The sequence below is a fragment of the Neofelis nebulosa genome, chromosome 6 (assembly GCF_028018385.1).
Source record: "Neofelis nebulosa isolate mNeoNeb1 chromosome 6, mNeoNeb1.pri, whole genome shotgun sequence".
Classification (NCBI taxonomy): domain Eukaryota; kingdom Metazoa; phylum Chordata; class Mammalia; order Carnivora; family Felidae; genus Neofelis; species Neofelis nebulosa.
This window is the reverse complement of record NC_080787.1, coordinates 39,625,004-39,644,454: the sequence shown is the minus strand read 5'-3', so window position 1 is coordinate 39,644,454 and position 19,451 is coordinate 39,625,004. Positions and strand designations below refer to the sequence as shown.

The window sequence follows — 19,451 nt, the reverse complement described above, 5'->3', positions numbered from 1 at the left end:
ATCTGTGTTGGTTGAAGGCTGCTCCTGGGGGTATTAATTTCCTGGTACTTCTAGCCCAGTAGGCATGGAATGTAAGCTCTAGTGGCCAGAGATGGCCTCAGGCAGAGAGAAGCAGGTTCTGGCCAGTGTGCAATGAGGTGGTCAGGGGAGAGGATGTGGTGCAGAGAGGGGAGGCACCAACAGCTGTATGACATCCTGCCTAAGCCATCGGTCTTGCTTTTTCAGATCCAGCCTGTTTTGCTGAGCTCTTTGTTCTTAGGTCTTGTCTTCTAGATGCATGTATAAGCCCTGACTCCGGGATAAAAACTCTCCCTTGCGGCCATCAGACCTGTGAGCTGCTCATTTACTTCCTAGGATTTTGTGACCAGAACCCCAGCACATCGATTTCCCCAAGACCTTCCTGATAGAGTCCAGGCTCTCCCTGATGGATTGAAGGGGGCCTTACACTTGGGGAGGGCAGGGTTGGGGGATCACTGAGGACAAACTCAGAGTCTACAGGTTTTTGGGCATTGCCACCAGAGGCATGATCTTTAGCTACCCACCTGCTGAATTCAAAACTAAGAAAGAGGTGGGGACAATCTCTGAGACTAGCTCTCCGCAGGCAGAATTCTGTGTGGGTGAAAAAGTAGATTGCTTTCTGTCCACCTCCTTCTCCAGGAACCAAACCTCCTCCCGTGGGCAGACTAGCCTGTACCCCTGAACATCCCTGGGCCTAATGGGTCCGGATCAGAGCACCTCCATCCTGTTGTGAATTTTTGTGTCTCTTCACTACCCACCTGAGATTAACTAATTAGTCAGATATTTATTGAGCACCTCCTATGTGTCAGACACTGTTCTCAGCACTGAGGATACGGCAGAGAGCAAGACAAAGAGAAGATCTAGAATCACAGGCTTGTAGAGTCAGAGCCAGGAGGGATCTTAGGGCAAATCTGATCATTTGTTCGGGAGAGAAACCTGAGGCCGAGAAGGAGCAAGAGAAGCCTTCATGCCACAGAGCAAATAGGGAGCCCAGCCTGGAATCATGGAAGGTCAAAGATAATGGGCTAAAAGGTCACCTTTCCCTAACTGCTCAGTTTTTAGAGGCAGAAACCAGTGGCCAGAGGCAAGAGTCACACCAAGCTAGTGGCATGGGTTTTGCCTGCCAGTGAACACAGCATTCTCTCCTGCATCCCTTCCAAGCCAGACTTGGGCTCTGATGTACTGAAGGGAGTGTGTGTGTGTGTGTGTGTGTGTGTGTGCGCGCGCGTGCATGCATTGTGCCTGTGCCTGTGTGGCTTTACATGGGCTAGGGCAGCCAGCAGGAGATATGAGTGGCTTTCCAGTGATCAAGACATCCCACCTCCTTCTGGGACATACAGTGAGCTCTCCCCTCCTGCCTCCTCTAGCTCTCCCATACAGCCATGGCCCCTGGCACTGCCCACTGCCACAGTGACCTCGGGCAATGCTGGGAGGGTTCAGTCCTGAAGGATGCCCTGATGTGCCCGAAGCATCAACATCCCTGACTGCCTCACTCCCTTTTTCTGGAGCTGAAGGAGCAGAGGCTGTGAGGCTGTCCAGGGCAGGGGTGGGATGCATTGCACCCAGTCTGCTCCCCCTCATTCTGTTGGAGCTGGGGCAGGTGTAAGGAGTGGCTCTAGAGAGCCAGGCTGAGAGGCAAAAGGGGAGGTAGTTCTGTGTGCTGGTAATCAGTGTGTGTGTGTGTGTGTGTGTGTGTGTGTGTGTGTGTAGGACCATTGGCATGAGATAAACTGCTCCCACTGGGTACCTTGATAGGAGCTAAAATACACCCCCCCCCCCGTTCTCTCTACCCTGTGCACGTGCACTTTACATGTATTTTTTGTGTACCCATAAATACACCAGGGCATACATGTGCTGAAAGTGATGGTGATGTACAGAAGAGCCTGTGTACAGGGGACCAGATGTGTACATGTGGGGAGACTGCTGACCTCTTTCGGGGGTCTTCTCTGGGTCTACCTTTATCCCACTGCCTCTCCAGACAGCCCTTGGCTCCCAGGCAGGGGGCAGGAGCAGGCATCCAGCACTCTGGGCCGCCAGCTCAATGCTTATATCCAGCCTGGGTTATGGCTCATCTCCCCCCACCCCGCTTCTAGGAGACCTGAAGTGGGGGCCAGGGGCAGGCCGAGGCTGGCCTGGAGCTCCTGGCTAATTTTCCCCGGCCTCCATCGATCCAGCAGCTTCTCCTGAGTCTATTAGCAGTCGGCGAGTGAAAATATCCCCCATTGCGAGCCCTGACCTGAGACAGGGAGGAATCCATAGCAATTTGTTCAAACAGAGGAAAGCGTTTCCTTCTGATTTGTATTCCAATTTATTCTAGGCAGGAAGGGGGTCAGGGTGGGAGGGGTGAACCCTGGCTCACCAGTGCTGGGCCCGGGCCCATCCCCCTCAGCCCCCCATGCCAGCCGGGGTGGCAGCTGGTGCTCCCCATGGTTCCTGGGGTGGGGGCTGAGGAGGGGAGGGTGGGCCCCAGCAGGGGGACGGGAAGAGAGGCCCGCCAGCCTTCCCAGCAGGCCCTGCTTGGCTGGAGAGCTCAGTTGTGGATTTGGTTTTCACAAAATACAAAGCCGCCTGCTCGGAGCCTCTCTCCCGGGCGCTGGGGCCTGTGCCAGGCGTGCGCTCACCCGCTGCGCCCGTGCCAGGATGGGGGCTGGGCCGGGCCCATGGACAGTGGCCCCAGCTGGGCTGAGTGGCAGGAGGGTCTATTCTCCTGAAGCCCTCCCCAGCCAGCCTTGCGGGAACAGAGCCGCTCAGGCTCTGAGGGGAGCTGAGACTTTGGAAAAGCTGCTGTGCAGGGTGGAGAGCCCCTCTCCACGGGAGTCCCAAGTGCATCTTCCTGGCGCAGTGCTCAGGCTTCGAACCTGGTCTGAGCGAACTGGGGCTCACTGCTGTCCTGCCCAGGAAGACTCTTTTGAGCACTTACGATAATGACAGCTCTGACTGACATTCATTAAGTACCTACAGTTTGCTGGGCACTGGGCTAGTGCTATTGAGTAACCAGTCCTTGCAGGTGCCAGGCCGCCTCGTGTGCCTCAGTTTCCCCCTCTCCCACATACTTCTGTCACCCCGCCCCCCATCTCTGCTCAGTCTCTCTCACTTCCTCCTGAGAATCACTTCTCCCTTCCACCTGAGGGTGGCCCTGGTGACAGAGTCTCAGTACTGACGCCTCTGCAGCCCCCTTTTCCAGAGGGACCCCATGAACAGGCGAGCTCCTTTTCTTCCAGGTAGCTTTCCTTTGGCCCCACCTCACCCTCACCGCCAGGACCCCGGCCTCTGCAGAGGTGGCACCATGGCAACAGGAGACAAGGATTCTGGGAAGGGTCAGCCAAGTGGTCCTACAGCCACCCCCCTCCACTGCTTTCCTTCCTTCTTGGGTCAGTGCCCGCAGGGAGGGGAGTAACCAGAGACGTTCTTCACACCCAGGTGTCAGCGACTCGCAGCTCTGAGGTCAGCTGTTGCACATGATTTGCCAGGCTCCATGACACCACCAAGGTCTAATTTCAGAAGCCAGCAACTAAATATACCAAAGCTGATGAATAATCATCTCTCTCAGGTGGGAGCATGCGGCCTCAAGGAGCAGAGGCTTCTGAAACAGATCTAGGTTCAGGTTCTGCCTCAGCCGCTCCCTGACTGTGCGATCCCGGGCAGGTTGTGCTCTGTGCCTCATGTACAAGATGGCATTATAATAGCACCTTCCTGAGGGGGCAGTGGTGAAGAGGGAGTGGGAATGCATGGGAAGCCATTCTTTTTTTTTTTTTTTTTTTTTTTAATGTGTTTATTTATTTTTGAGAGGACGAGCACGAGCAGGGGAGGGGCAGAGAGAAGGGGAGACACAACCCCAAGCAGGCTTCGTGCCATCAGTGCAGAGCCTGATGCGGGGCTTGAACTCATGACCTGAGCTGAGATCAAGAGCCCGACCCTTAACCGACTGTACCACCCAGGCGCCCCTCGAAAGCCATTTTTTGCCAGTGTCCGGTGCATGGGAAGTAAGTGACGGCGACCGTCCAGGGGAGGCCCTGCTAAGTGGGTGCTTCCAGTGCCTGGACCTGGCTCAGGAAGCTAGTGAGTCACAGAGGCTGCCACCAGGGAAGTGGCATGTGAGGCTCTGTGTACGGGCATGTGACGCATTATCCGGAGAAAGAGGGAGCAAGACCGAGACCCTGTTCCAGGAGAAGGGGTGGCAGAATTCCAGCCCTCCTCCTATCTTCCTCTTGGAAGTTTATGGCAACAACGTTCCCTTTCAGCCACTTTGTAGGTGGGGAGACAGGTGTGTTTTGCACCCAGCCCTTTACTGCACCACTGCCTATTCCAGACCTCAGTTTCCTCCTAAGAGGCAGCACCCCCCCCCCACCTCCTCAGCCTCTGGGCACTTCCTAACAGCAATGACTTTTCCGTCTCTGGCTGTGATTGAACTCTGGTCCAATTGGCCTCCCCCATCCCCAAGTTCTTCACTTTTCTCCCCCGACCTACTGGGTTCCAAATCATTTACAAGTTGTTCAGAGGCTCAGCATTATAATCAGATCCTATGGTGCAAGCCACTTACGTGGTTTCTAAAATTTTAGCCAAAAAAAGGAGTGAAACCCTTCAGTGATGGAGAAAAAAACAATAATGAAAATACTTAACAGGGGGGCAGGTATTGCATTTCTTGATTTATAAATGTACTCAATGCTAAAGAAAATATGTTCCCAAACTTTATGCTTCCTGAATTGACTCTTGGAAAAAAGGAAAAGAAGATTGTTCATCCTTTTCAGGGATTTCACATGCTTTCCCTCCCAGGGGTGTTTGCCTTTTGAAAGGGACACAGAAAGAGAATAAATGAGTGACTGTTTAATATTCAAGGTGTAGATGAGTGTTATGAAGAACACAGCAGGGAAGGGATTGAAAATGGTAAAAGTGGGGGCAGGCATGCTGTTTTAAATGGAGTGGTCAGGGAAGGCTTCTCTCTCTCTCGCGAAAGAGCTGTAGGAGGTAAGGGAGAGCGAGTTCTGGAAATCGGAAGAGCAGTCTGGCGGCAGGAGCTGCAAGTGCAAAGGCCCTGAGGTAGGAGTGGGCTCGGCCTGCTTTGAAGAACAGCAGAGAGAGCAGTGTGGCCACAACGTGGAGTGTAGTAGAACCCAAGGGAGCAGATGACAAGGTGGCATGGTAGCCTGTTGAGAAGGCATTGGCTTTGACTCCACATGAGATGGAAGTCATGGTAGGGAAGAGGAGAGGAAGCAGAGGAAGGATGGGACCTTAGTGTTGTAAAGGGATCCCTCTGGCTTCTTGCAGAGAACAGACTGAACCGGGCAAGGGAAGAAGGAGAGCAGACCTATCAGGAGGCCGCTATGGTAATTGGGGCAGGAGGTGGTGATGGGTAAACTAGAGTGGTATCTTAGGGGTCAGAGTTAGGATCAGTTTTTTGTTTTCAAATTCATTTTGAGAGAGAGACCGTGCGAGTGGGAGAGAGGCAGAGAGAGAGAGGGAGGGAGGGAGGGAGGGAGGGAGGGAGGGAGAGAGAGAGAGAGAGAGAGAGAGAGAGAGAGAATCCCAAGCAGGCTCCAAGGCAGGGCTAGAACTCATGGACCAACAGTGCAGAGACTGACACGGGGCTTGAACTCATGAAACCATGAGATCATGACCTGAGCCGAAACCAAGAGTCAGATGCTTAACGGACTGAGCCACCCAGCCGCCCCTTCGAGTTGGGAATCAGTTTTGAAGGTCAAGCTGAGAGGGCTTGCTGATGGATTGGGTGTGGGGTGTAGGAGAAGGAGAGAAGTCAGGGAGGACTGTTTCTCGCTGACAGCAAGGGACAGAGTGTTTTCACTTATGGGGGTGGGGATGAGGAATGGCTCTTCCGCCTTGGAGTCCTGGGGCGGGGGCGGGGGGGAGTAAGTGCTGTCCTCCTGAGGTCACTGGATGTGGAGAGAGGCGTAAAGTGAATCAGGCCCTTACATCTCTGCTCCCTGATTTTTAAACCTCAGAGCTAATCTTCCTGCCCCCTCTGAGCTGGGGTGAAGGCCAGCCTGGAGGGGCCGTGAGACATTTGAAGCAGTCAGGTTGTGGCACCTATAAGTCCACCCCACGGCTGGGTGGGATGATGCCTGGAAACCCACAGCGGCCTGGGGCGGAGTGGGGGTGGGGGTGGGGTGGTCAGACTGCTGTCTGGCGGTGGTAGGCTCTCCAGAAACACTGTCCTTCCCTCCCCTGCTTTCCCATCCTGGGGTCTAAGGCCCCACCTGCTCTTAAGCCACAGGATTGATTTTGCTTTCAGGGTTGTTATTGTTATTATTACCCACTTAAACAACTTCATAGGGGGAAAAAAAGGAACCCAATGACCATCAAACATTAACCATTCATTCTAAATTCCCTTCCCATACCTGTCAATACATTTTTACATAGCGGTAAACAGTCGTCTGTTCTGCTTTGTCGGCCGACTTTATCTCCTACACACGTCTCCTGGTATTGACTGAAACCTCGGACCTGTCACTTTAATAGCTACAGGGCACCCCCTGCATCGATACTCTGGAGCCTGGTGACCATCTCTCTGTGGCGGAGTGTTTGGGCAGGTGCCAATTTCCCCTTCTTCTAAATAGCTCTGCCGTGAATATCCTTATGTGAATTACTTTTTCCTTTTAAATTATGTCCTTGGGGCCTGTTCCCCAAAGTGAGATTGCCTAATAGGTCATAGGATAGGAACAGTTTTATGGTTCTCATTTTGCACCGCCGGGTCGTGCGACAAAGAGTTTGAGCCAGCTTTGCACACAGCCCAGCCGCAAAGGATTTGATCCTCCTAATTTCTTTTCACTGGCTTAATAGGTGCATTATGGCTTGTTTCTTAACTTCCAATTTTTACTTCCTGAAGCCACGTTTGGGTCTTTGAGCACCCAATAAGACCTGATCTGTGCAGAACTTCAAAGTTTACATGGAGCTTGCTGATATGTCACCTCAGTTAATAAGGCGCTGTGAGTGTAATATTACTGGCTTCTGTTTTGTATGGCAGAATGGGAGTTTAGTCAAGTTAAGTGCCGGAGCAAAACCTCCAAACAGTTCTTGCGGGTTTGTTATATAGGATTCCCACCCACCTGTCCCCATCCCATTCCTTCTGTGGGCCCAGGATCCGCAGGTACCCATTTCAGCCCAAATTCAGTGCCCTAGCCCTGTTGTCTCCCATCGGCTCCCACAGCCAGCGTGGGCCAGGCCCCAACCAGTGCCCTGCGCTGCCAGGTTGGGTCTCAGCTCCGTGGGGCTTAGAGGAGGCCTCTGCATTTGGGGGTCAGGTGTGGCTTTGGGGGTCCTTCAGCAAAACCATAACTCTTTCCATTGCCTGGCCTAGGACTGGTCCAAGCTCTGTGTTCTGGGTTGGGGGTCTAGACTTGGCAGCGTGTCTCTGGTCCCACCCAAGATGTGCCCCAGGCCCAGTGTTGTACCTAACACAGGTGCACTGGAGCCTCAGTGCACCTAGGGACAGGGTCACTCAGGGGGCTGTTGGGCTCTACATTGGAAGTTGTAACTCTCAGACCAGGGGCTTCTCATGGCAGACACACCAGAGCTGTGAGTTTGGTTTTATTTTGCTCCCTTCTAGCTATAATTCTTGAGTATCTACTAGGCAGCATGCACTGTGCTTGGCGGATGGCATTCTTACCGTATTTCACACTCACAATAGAGAGCGCGCTTATGCCCATTTTATAGTCAGGAAACTGAGGCTCTAGACTAGAGGGTTAACGATTTGCCCCAGGCCACACAGCAATTACTGCAATGGCCTGGACAAGAACCCCATGCCCAGGGCTGTGTCTACTCCAGTAGGTTTGGATCCTTCCATGGGTTTGGGTCAATAGGTGTGGGGGCTTGGTCATATCTAGTGTCCGGTCTCCTGCCAAGGTGGGGAGCCAAGTGAGCGACAGTGATGGGGTCCCCAGGACTGGCAGAGCTTGGCAGAGCTGGGTAGCTGGGACTCAAGCAGGAGAATTAACACGAGTGACCCCGTGTCCCTGGGCCACACATCCCTGGGCCCGGCAGCTGAGGTCCTGGGTTCTAGAAGCCATTCTCTGCCCTGATGGGTGGCAGACTCTCTCTCCCGCCGTCGTCCTGTATGTTCTCTTGGGGAGATCTTTCCTTCCCATGATTACCTCCGTTAGCCCACCTTGCTGTTCTTATCTCTTGAGATCAGGGCTCTTGGCATTCTCCCTAAAGTAGACCTCTTCATCCAGTTTTACATTTTCTTTTCGCAGGCCCTTTGAGCAGGTTCCCGAAGAGTCTCGGGCTATATTATCAAATGGAAAAGGGACTAACATTTGTTAGTACCTACTAGATACTAGTCATTGTGTTATGGACCCAATGTACGTTTTCTCATTTAATTCTTGCAACCCAGAAGTTATCTCCCCTAGTGCCTGAGATGTATTTTCTCCATTTGCAGATCGAAGAAATTGAGGCTTCTGTTTCTTATAGTAATTAGATGAGAGATGGAGTCCTGCCTTTGGCCCCTCATACCACACCATCCGGGCAGCCCCCCAGGCTTACATTTACAGCCTCAGATCAAGCAGAGCCAGATTTAGGGCATGTGCCTTCCTCCTCTCTCCCCTGAGCATCCTACCTTCACTGCTTAGAGCTGCCCTAGGTCCCCTCACTGTTGAGAGTTTTGATCCTGGTCTCCTGTGACCCAGGGAGAACATCCCTTATAGCTACCCTCAGGGACCTCAGAATCCCAGTTTAGAGGGCTTTCCCCATGGCCTGTCCCGACATCCCAGAGTTCCCTAAGTGGTGTGCCTATCACACTTCTGTTGATGCACAATGAAGAGTCCAGGAGGATAACCTGGCCCTCTCGACAACTATGTGCCTTCTCATGAGGCCAGGATATAGGTGCAAGGGTGCTGAACGTTCTCTGGGCCCCGGGGCACAGGTGGACTGGCCACCACTTCCAGCAGAGGAAGTGTGTCAAGGGCACCAGGCTGTGCCAATGGCACGAGACCCCACCCCCAGTATCGGCTCCTGAAGACGGAACCAGGCCCTGCAAATAGTGTCAAGCCCTGCCTCTGACCACGGAAGCAGACTTTTCACGCTCAGCCGTGGTGATAGGGCGGCAGCCTGTGTGCTGATCCTTCCTGCGATGGCTGCTCTCGTATTCAGTGACAGCACCTTGTACTTGGAGGTCAGAGACAGATACGCTCGGGTCGGGCAGAGATTTTTGTGGTCAGAGAGGAGGTCGGCTGCATATGGGTTTGGTTCTGATGAGCAAAAAAAGAGCTTGCGGTGGGGAGCAGACTCTACTGTGGTCTGCCGCAGAGCGAAGACAGAAGTTCCTCACTGAGGATGGCTCTGCCTGATTCGGCTCTGATTCTGTCCGGTGCCGGGGCAGGACATTTCACACAATAGGTGCTCAGGAAATACCGCAGAACAAATCAATGAATCGATGGCAAATAAACAGGCAATGTGTGTGTCTTTGAAGCGTTGGGAGGCAAGGAACGAGAGGGAGGGTGGCGAGGGAATCAGCTTGCACTGAGGTCTAATGGCCCGAGAGAATGACCGGAGTGCGATGGTGCTTCCCCTCAAGATGACCAGCATTAAGGTGAGGCCAGAAGAGATGGGGCGGGATGGGAGAGACTGTTTCAGACTGGTTTTCTTAGCGTAGAACTGGAGCCTCCCTTAGACTTGGAGTGCTCCTGAGAGGTCACCTGGTTCATTCTGGATGGGGAACAGAGGACAGGTATTAGCTTGCTCCACAGACAGCCAGGGCTAAGGGGAGGGCAGGGCAAAGCCCTGCTGTGGAGAGCACAGAAGGGCTGATTTTCCCAAGAGGTCCATGTTTGATGGTCCATGGTCTGCTGAAGAGGTACAGAGCATTGTCCCGTGCGGAAGGATGCCCAGGCCGAGCTGGCCAGGTGCCCTGCCCCAAGAGCCTCCTCTAAGACCCTGGCCACCATTCTTTGAGCGGCTAATTAAAAGAGAAAAACCTGTTAATATTTCAGCACTGTTAACTCTGCTAAATTATTAAGTGTCCATTTGCATTACATGTATAAAAGGATCAATAAACATGTGCATACCAGGAGCTGGGAGGGCGAGGGAAGGATAGCTTCCAAGGATGCTGCCTGGGACTGGCTCAGGTAGCGACTTGGAGACTGTGCCCTGCACCCTGAGCCCTAAGTCCTCAGCACTGTGTCAGGCACTTAGGACCTGGAAATGCATGGGGCTTGGCATAAGAGTGAGAGAACCAGACTCTAAATCGGCAGGGCATCCTTGAACAACGTACTTAACCTTGCTGAGCCTCTGTACGCGTCCCTAGTTCTCCCTGGCACCAAGCTCAGCACCTCATATCCATAAGGATGTGTTGACGGTCTGATAGAAGGAAGGACCAGAGCACAGATCCTGATTCCGTATTGCCTGGCCCAGAGCACTCAGTGGTGCTGTGGGAGGCTGTTAGGATGATGGCATTCACCCTGTCCGCTGGTAACTGGGCGGAGAGAACCAACTCCAGGCTGGGAAGTCTGCAGCCTGCTTCCTTTCTCTCGTCCCCACCTCCTCTGCAAGTGTCCCAGGCCTCCTGCAGACACACACTTTCCCTGAAAGAGTCAGGGGCAGAAAGCACGACAGCAGCCCATATCTGACTATGATTAATCCTTTTTTTTTTTTTTTTTTTTTTTTTTTTTTTTTTTTTTTTTAATGATTAACCTTTCTAAATGTGGGGTAGGAAACCTGAAGGAAAGCTGATGGAGCTTTAAATTAAGGTTTTCCAGGGGCACGTGGCTGGCTCAGTCAGAAGAGTGTGTAGCTCCAGATCTTGGGGTCACGAGTTCGAGCCCCACATTGGGTGCTAGAGATTGCTTAAAAAAATAATTTATTAAGGTTTCCCTATTCATTTTGCTATCTGCCTGCTTTACATGGCTCTACGTCTTACCGTCTCATCCTTGTGCATTTGATAGCACCCTCTGTACCCTAGCTCGCGCCGGGGAAGAAATTCTCTGATGAGGGATGAGGTCCTTGATGAAATTTCCCTTCCAGGTTCCAGTGACAATTCTCTCCCAAAGCCCAGTGGGCAAGTTGGAATTCGTCTTAACATGAGTCCTTGAGAGTTTGTGGCTTCCTCCCTGGGCCTGCTGGGTGCTGGCTGTCCCTACCCGCCCCTCACCTGGAATTTGGGGTCTGTGTTGTTTTTTTTTTTTTTAGGGGAAAGGAGTACGCAGATAGGCCAGAAGCACTCTACCAGGGACTCACTATTTCTGCCTCAACTGAACTCCTTACGATGTTGCCCGGTGGGGAACATCTCTCATGCTGGCTTGGCTGTTCTCGGACACAGGCTGGGGAAGGCCATGCTATTTGTCTCCATAGCCATTAGTTTTATACTGAGCTTTGGATCAACATTTCTCCACTCGTTTTACACAACGCTTCTAGCTGTCACGATACTAAGAGATCCTCTGTGAGGAAAGCACTACGCGGTCAAATTTCTTTGGAAGGCACTGGCTTAACACCAAGTTACATAGGTGTGTTTACTGCAGGACTTTTCAGAGCCTTTAATAACACACACTTGGGTGCCGACACACTCTGGGAAGGAGAGAAGACACAGCATCAGCATACCTACTCCACAGAGGACTATCGATCAACACCTTACGGCACACAGCTTGGGAGACACCATTCTCCTTTTCCATGGGAGTTTGTGGCTAGAGCTCAGGAGAGTGAAATAGGAAAAGTCTCATAGACAAGAGGCAGGGAAACATACTTGTTTCCAAAATCCCGCCCTATTTTCTACCGATGTGGTGTCAAGCAGAGGGGATCAAATCCAGCCTCCCGAATTTCCAAGAAGCTTGTTACAAATACAAACTCTGAGGCCCGTCCCTGAAGAGTCAGGGCTGGTGGTTCTGTACTGTGACAGGCTCCCTGGTGACACAAGGCAGGGGTAGGGGAGTCCGTGGAGGACTGGGACAGTGAATGGAGTGCCAAGCTAGCAGGTGAAAGGCCTGGGTTCAAGTCCCAGCTCCGCTCCTGTCCTGTGTCAGTGAGTGACGTGGACGGGGCATTTTCTTCTCTGGGCCTGGGTTTTCTTCTCTGCCGAAAGAGGCTAAATAGGACTTGCTCTTTCTGCCTCTCTGAACGAGGTGAGGAGCTTGGAAATACACACAGTGGACGGCAGGAATGTATCACTCCTCACCATCTGTGGCGGATAAGGCAGGGTCCTCTTGTGCAGAGGGCTTGCAGGCCCCCAGGGAGGTGGATTCTTGAAAGGAGTGCAGGATCATTTCTAGAATAATGATGCCAACATGTGTGGATGGTTTACTGTGTGCCAGACACTGTTTTAAACACTTTGTGTGAGTTACTGATGTATTCCTCACAACAACCCCGTTTTACAAATGAGAAAATTGAGGCTTAAGTAACTTGCTAAAGTCACAAAGTAACTTGCCGAGAGCTAGACGTGCTCGATGCTAAGAGGGATGCTCAGAGGGGTCCCATCCCTCCCCTTGCTCCCAGCTCCTCTGAAGCCATGCACAGCCCGCGACATGAATTTTAACATATTCGTGAAACATCCCTGTCGGCTTTATGTCTGTTTTGAGTGTCTCCGTGCTGGGATATAGAGGGAGCCACAGAGGGTGGTCTCCTGTCCCCATCTCTTGTCCCTATTTAATCATCTCAGGAACTGTCATTTATTTATTTATTTATTTTTTATTAAAAAATTTTTTTGACGTTTATTCATTTTTGAGAGACAGAGAGAGAGCATGAGCGGGGAAGGGACAGAGAGAGGGAGACACAGAATCTGAAACAGGCTCCAGGCTCTGAGCTGTCAGCACAGAGCCTGAAGCGGGGCTCGAACTCACAAACTGTGAGATCCTGACCTGAGCCGACGTGGGACGCTCAACCGACTGAGCCACCCAGGACCCCCTATTATTATTATTATTATTATTTTTAAGAGGGAGGGAGTGGGGGAGGGGCAGAGAGGGAAGGGTGAGAGAATCTTAGGTAGGCTTCATGCCCAGCATTAGCCCAATGTGGGGTTCGATCCCACGACTGTGACATCATGACCTGAACCAAAATCCAGAGTCAGGAACTCAACCAACTGAGCCATCCAGGCGCCCCAGGAACTGTCATTTATTGAGAGAGCACGTCTTGTTTGGCCAGATGTTTTACAGGTCCTGTATTAAACCCTCACACCGGCCCTGGAAGAAGGCATTTTTGTTCCCATTTTATGAATGAAGAGGCTGAGGTTCAGAGAGGTTAAGTAATTTGCTTAATGTCACTCAGCTAGTGGATGGCAAAGCCAGGAGGAATTAGTCCCAGATTGTCTGCTTTTCCCATTTCTTTAAACCATGTCTCTCCTCTGCTCACTGTTCCGTGACGCATCCCCTGCTCTAGAGTAGTCTTAGCACTTACAACACTCTGAAACCACCCTGTTCATTTCTGTTCCCTTGTGTGCTATCTCTTGTCTCCCCAACAATGCTCTTTCATTGTTTGCTTTTCATGACAGTCTGTCCAGCACCCAGCACAGCAGCCCCCGCTCGGAGCATTTGTTGTTTGACAGACTGAATGCAGGGATTATGATGTCATGGTACCTCTTGACACAGGCCCTGGCCTAGTTGCCTTTGGAACCGAAGATGCTACTGCTTGCTGGTAGTGCCTTCCTGGGGTGTGTGGAGCGGGAGGTTAAGTGGGACAGAGTCCCATTAGGGGCCCGTGAGTTGGTGGGGACTCTGTTGGTTCGGGGTCCAAATCACAGTTGTAGCCACTCCAGAGGTGACCAGAGTCAGAGAGGCTGATTCATGTTAACAAAGCTCAGTGGGAGGTGATGGGGAGATTGAAATGCCAAGGCCAAGGGGGCCTGGGCACCACTTGCTCCAGAGGGAAAATCTGCACTGTGAAGAAGTCAGCCATGGGAGGCAGCTCATCAAGGAGTCAGAGTGAAGGGAGTGGGTAGGGCAATGGTTAGTGTCAACAGAAGGAACTGGGTGATCTCAGTGGGCAGTTTTTTAAAACTGAAGTGTAACTGAGGTACAGTAAAACCTTAAGCAAATAACCTGACACATTTTTACATGTCTATCCACTCATATAACCACCACCCAGATTAAGATGTAGACATTTCCATCCCACCAGATGGGATCTCATCTTCTCCCCAGAAACTTCTTTTGTGCCTGTCCCGGTTAATAATCCCTATCCCCACCCAAGGGCAACTACTGTTTAGATCTCTGTTGCTTTAAGATGGGTTTCTTCCAGTTTTGAATTTCAGATATATGAAATCACATACTCTTTACTCTTTCGTCTCTGAATTCCTCCACTCAAATTGTGCATGTGAGATTCAACAATGACGTTGTGTCTATCAGTTTTTTTTTTTTTTAGTGTAATATTCCATTGTCTGATTATACCAGAATTTATCCATGCTAGTCTTGATGGACACATGGGCTGTTTCTTGTGTTTAGCTACAATGAAGAAAGCTGCTATGAATATTCTTGGACCTATTGTTTGACTGTTATTTTTTAAAAAATTTTTAATATTTATTTATTGTTGACAGAGCATGAGCAGGGGAGGGGCAGAGAGAGAGGGAGACACAGAACCCGAAGCAGGCTCCAGACTCCGAGCTGTCAGCACGGAGCCTGATGTGGGGCTCGAATCCACAAACTGCAAGGTCATGACCCGAGCCGAAGTTGGACGCTCAACTGACTGAGCCACCCAGGCGCCCCTATTGTTTGGTTGTTATAAGCACTCGTTTCTACTGGGTACAACCCAGGAGTGGGATTGCTGTGTCATGGGGTGTACCCTTGAACAGCTTGAGTAAGTACTGCCAGATTCTCTTCCAAAGTGGTTCCATCATTTTAGAGTTTGATGTTCTTAAGAGTCAATGTCATCAAAGGGAGTTGGGTAATCTTCATGATGTCATCATCCATGATGCCCCATCTGCGGTGAGGAAACTTGTCAGGTGGCCAGAGGCCTTCTGTCTGCTGGCCAGGCCCCGTTTTTTCCTGGCCTGTGCTGTCCAGACCCTGAGAAAGTATGGCTCTCCAGCTCCTTTTCAATATTCCTTATCAGTCACCAAACCTTCTGTTGTGACAACACTGCCTGGCTATTGGCGAGCCAGAGTGTCCAGGATTCCAGCTTATCTTCCACTGGAGCCTGTTAAATCAATGTCTTCCTTGTTGAGAGGCACCCCAGGCTTCTTATAGACATCCACGCGACCTTCTGGTCTTATCAGCAACTGGCATGCACGTCCTGCATTGGTGGGTCATTTCCTGACGAGATTGCTGGGGACCTCGGCCACAGATGGCTCTCACTTCCATGGTGTGGTGATGTGCCTGCATTTGCATTGGAGGGAGGTGTGTGGGTGACAGTTTCAGACCCATTCCCCAGACTCTAGGGTGCATCTTCTATATGGACTATGCGCTGATTACAAAATTCATAGAAAGTGTGAGTTGAAAGGGATCTCAGAGGTCATCTAAACCCACTCCCGTGCTATATAGGTGGGGAAACTGAGGCCCAGGAGGTCTGACTTGCCCAAGGTTGCGTAGCTTATCCCCTGACGACTAGCCTAGGTTCATTTTTCTGTGGCAGCCCGGTGGTCCAGAAGGTTGTCTGGACACTCAGACTCTGGGTTCTTGGCAGCTGCCACTGTTTGCAGGAGCCTCTGCTGTTGGCAGAGACTCTCCTGGTTAAACATGGCCCTGTGTTGCTCCCTGTTGCTGCCCCACAGCTTCTTGACCTACAGCTGGGCTGCCTCTGTGGAGGCACCTCTGTAATTAGTTCCTGACTGCCCCAGTGGTATTGGTTGGAGAGGTTCTGTTGAGGTCTACTTGCGGCAGCTCTAGAACACATTAGGGGTCTCCTAAGCACTTGTCATTTTGCCTGTGTTACTGTCACACCCACCCCTGTGAGTGCTCAGGCCTGGCAGCATTCTCTCTGTTTCAGAGATGAGAAACTGAAGGTCCAAAGACCACTAAGGGTTTACTCCAGGTAATACGTATTAGATGGGACTCTGCCCGGTCAACCTGCACAAAGTCCCTTGTTCTCTGAGGCCTGGTTAGAAGGCTATCTCTTCCATAGAGCCTTCTGTGATGCTTTCTCTAGCAGACAGTGCTCGCTCGCTCTCTCTCTCTCTCTCTCTCCTCTGACCTTCTGGGCCCTCTCTACCTCTCTTACAATGCTTAGACACATTGCCATGGGATGTTCTTGTAAATTCATTCACTCAACATTCACTGGGAACATCAAGGTGAAACTCATGGTTGGGTAGGCAGAAAGACAAGAATCCTGAATCTGGCAGACACACAGATTGATGCTTTGTTGTTGTACTGGGATAGTGATGGATACAGAAGGAGGGAGGGTGCAGGTGAATCATGGGATGATTCCTGGAGGAAGTTACACATCTTATGCACAGGGTTTATCGCATCTTTGTACACCTCTTTAGGGCAAGGACTCTGTTTTCACCCCCTTGTGCCCCGGATTAGCCTTCCTACCTCCATTTTCTCTACCCTCACCTGAGAGCAGACAGGTAGGAACTCGGGGGGTCTTGCCCTCCTTTTCCAAGCCCAAACATTGCTGGGCTAGGGGCTAGACACTTAGGGAGGGACTGTGTACTTTCCCAATCCAGTCATTTTCCCTTTGGGTGTCCCAGCCACATCCTAGCCCTGGTCCCCCAGCCCTGGTCACGTGAGAAAGGCCAGGGAGGAGCCAGTCTTTTGGAGGCTTCCTGGCCCTTGGAGAGAGGTGCTGTCCCTAGAAGAAGAGGTTGGCCTGCTTGAGGAGCAATGGGGGAACAGTAACAGGCCTTTGGGTGAGGGCAGTGAGCAGTCTGTGGGGCTGGGAAATATGTTAGTTAAGCTCTCTAAAAGTAAAGGCTGGATGGTTGATGGGGTATAGTTCAGGCAAGTGATTTGCTGGGAAAGTGCTCTCAGGAGAAACTGGATGGGGAGGCAGACAGACAGACAGAAATGTGGTTCAGTTGTTTTAGCCTCAACCTATCCCCAGGGGGGCTCTGGAGTGCAAATGGCACCATAGTCACCCCACCAGGAGACGGGGATCTGTCAGCCATTGGACTATGTGCATATGCACTAGGGGAAGGGGAGAGCTCCCAGGCATTTCTGGCTCAGGCAGCTCCCACTGGTGAAGGACAGTTCCCAGGGGAAGGTGAGCTGTATGTGCCTAGCAGCTGGGGGATGGATGTACCCAGCAGGTATGGGGACCTGGGGGAGCGCCAGCAGTCTCTGCTACAGAGGCTGCTAAGACAGCGATGCTCACGGAGAGATGACCCATCTGTATGGATTACTGAGCCCCTCATACTCATCAGCTCATTGAAAACACAGAACTCTTGCAGGGAGGGTGGGATGAGGAGGAACTGCCCCTTTCCTGAGTCCTTGACCTTTCTGGGCCTAGCCTGGGACCCTGGGAGTATTCTTTCCAGAGCTCCATAGGTCAGGCCTCTAAGGAATGGCCTGGGGAGTTCTGGGCTGACATCTCCCCCTAACACACTCAGAGAAGGGAGCCTTAGACCCCCGCTGGCCTTGGTGCCTCTTACCTAAACCTGCCCCCTCTCCCGCCAGCTCCCGCCCAGGCTCAAATCGTCCACGCGGGCCAGGCGTGTGTAGTGAAGGAGGACAACATCAGTGAGCGCGTCTACACCATCCGGGAGGGGGACACCCTCGTGCTGCAGTGCCTTGTCACCGGGCACCCTCGGCCCCAGGTAAGCCCCACCCTGGCCTCGCACGTGCCTCCCCTGCCCTTACCTCCTCACTCCGCGCCCCACTCTGGGCCCAGAGCTAGAGAAGAGGCAGCAGGAGCTGGGGGTAAGAGGTGGATGTTGGCCAGTAAACCCAACACAGAAGGCTGGGGCTAGGAAATAGCTGGAAAATGAACGCGGTAGGGAAGGGCTGGAGTCTGTGAGCGTATTCACCTGAAAACATCGACGACTGAGGGAATAATTCAATGTCAGTGGTTGAATTCTACTTCATTCCCATTGTATCTGTTGTGCAGATGCTTCCTCACACGCACCTCCAACCTCCGTTTGAGGGAAGACCACGTGCCAACACTGTGCTAGGTACTTCCTCCAGTGTTTTCTTGTTGGAGCCTCACGACCATGCTGTGAAGAAGACATTAGGGCACCCACTTCACAGCTGAGGAAATCAAGGCTCAGGGAGGTTGAGTAAACTCCCAAGATCACACAGCTCCTGTGAGGGTGGAAGCAGAATTTGAATCCAGAACCGGCGTCCGCTGTAGCTTTAGCGCACCTCCTCCCAGTGTGTCCATCTTTGGGTTGGAGGCTCCAGGAGTTACCAACAACATATAATACATTCTCTCCTTCAGGAGGCTTCAGGTAGGCAAGCCCCACATTCTTGATGGTAAAAGCCTGAAAGCACTTAGAAAACAGCAGAAGATGAGTAAATTTACCAGAAGCCAGGTAAATTTTGTCACAGACCATGTATATGGTTCCATCAGAAGCGTTGGCCAGTTCTCACCGAAGCTGGTGGCAAGAGGCAGGAGCCGGGCTAGAGGAATGATGGAATTTGCTGGTGAGCTGCCATGGCATTTAAGAGCAGCAGAAAATTTTTCATTGGATCCTAGGGAGGACAGTGAAATGCAAAATAGTTTTTTGGGATAATCTTGGGAAGAGGGATGGCTTTGATGGGTTTGGCCTTGAGACCAGCAGATGGACAAGGAGACCCCTAAAGTCTCAACCTAAAACCGTTATCACTGCTCGCTTCTTCTCAAAGTTTTGTTTAGAAGTGACAACAATGCTGCCAGCCTTCAGGTTGGTGTTTGTATCAGGTGTGACATCGGGACGGCCCTCCCTAATGCCAGGGAGGCAGCTGGGCCGTCTCTCCCTAAGGCTGCACTGGCCACCTGCGTGTGTCCCCTTGTGCATCGCGTTTTTGAGTCGTTCGTGTCTGTGGCTGTGCGTGCACACACTCTTTTTTCTACTTCCATCCATGATTTCCTTGTTCCTCCTGCTGCCTAGGCTCAAGCCCTTGGGCTAATATTTGACTCTGCCTTCTCATTCCCCACATCTAGCCAGCCTCTGAGACCTCTGTTTTTATGTCTCCCGCATGGGTCTTCTGCTTCTATTCCTCATTACCTCTGGAGGCCAGACCTTCAGTCCTATCCCTTGGACCACTGCAATAGACTAACTGGATCCCCATGCTTCTGCTTCTGTACCCCATTCCCAGAATCATCATCTTCAAACCTGCTCTGTCCTATCACTCCCCAGCTCAGACACCTTCGATGGTTTACCTATTACCTACCAGACCCATTTCAGGCTGCTAGGGGTGGAAGTGAAGACCTCCCATAGGCTGGCCCCACCTGCCTTTCTGCCTGTCTGACCTCCACTGCCATCCTCCTCACACCCTGTGCTCCAGTCACACTTTCCTGCGTTAGCCACTTCTGCTCCCTTCTCCTGAAATGCCGTCTACCTCCTTGTTTGCTCAGTTCATTACAACAAATATTTATGGAGCACCTGCTATGTGCCCAGCACTGTGATGGGTCCTAAAGATACAGTTACAGTTGCT

The 19,451-nt window shown here is 51.8% G+C and overlaps 1 protein-coding gene across 4 annotated transcripts in view; it reads left to right on the top strand.

Moving 5' to 3' along the window:
- Positions 1–19,451, top strand: part of MDGA1 (MAM domain containing glycosylphosphatidylinositol anchor 1) — a 57,559-nt gene that overhangs the window by 13,601 nt on the left and 24,507 nt on the right. For all 4 annotated transcript variants that reach the window (XM_058733786.1, XM_058733785.1, XM_058733788.1 and 1 more), the window contains exon 2: positions 17,493–17,632. In XM_058733786.1, coding sequence (XP_058589769.1) covers positions 17,493–17,632 — 140 coding nt within the window. The remainder of the gene's footprint in view (positions 1–17,492; positions 17,633–19,451) is intronic.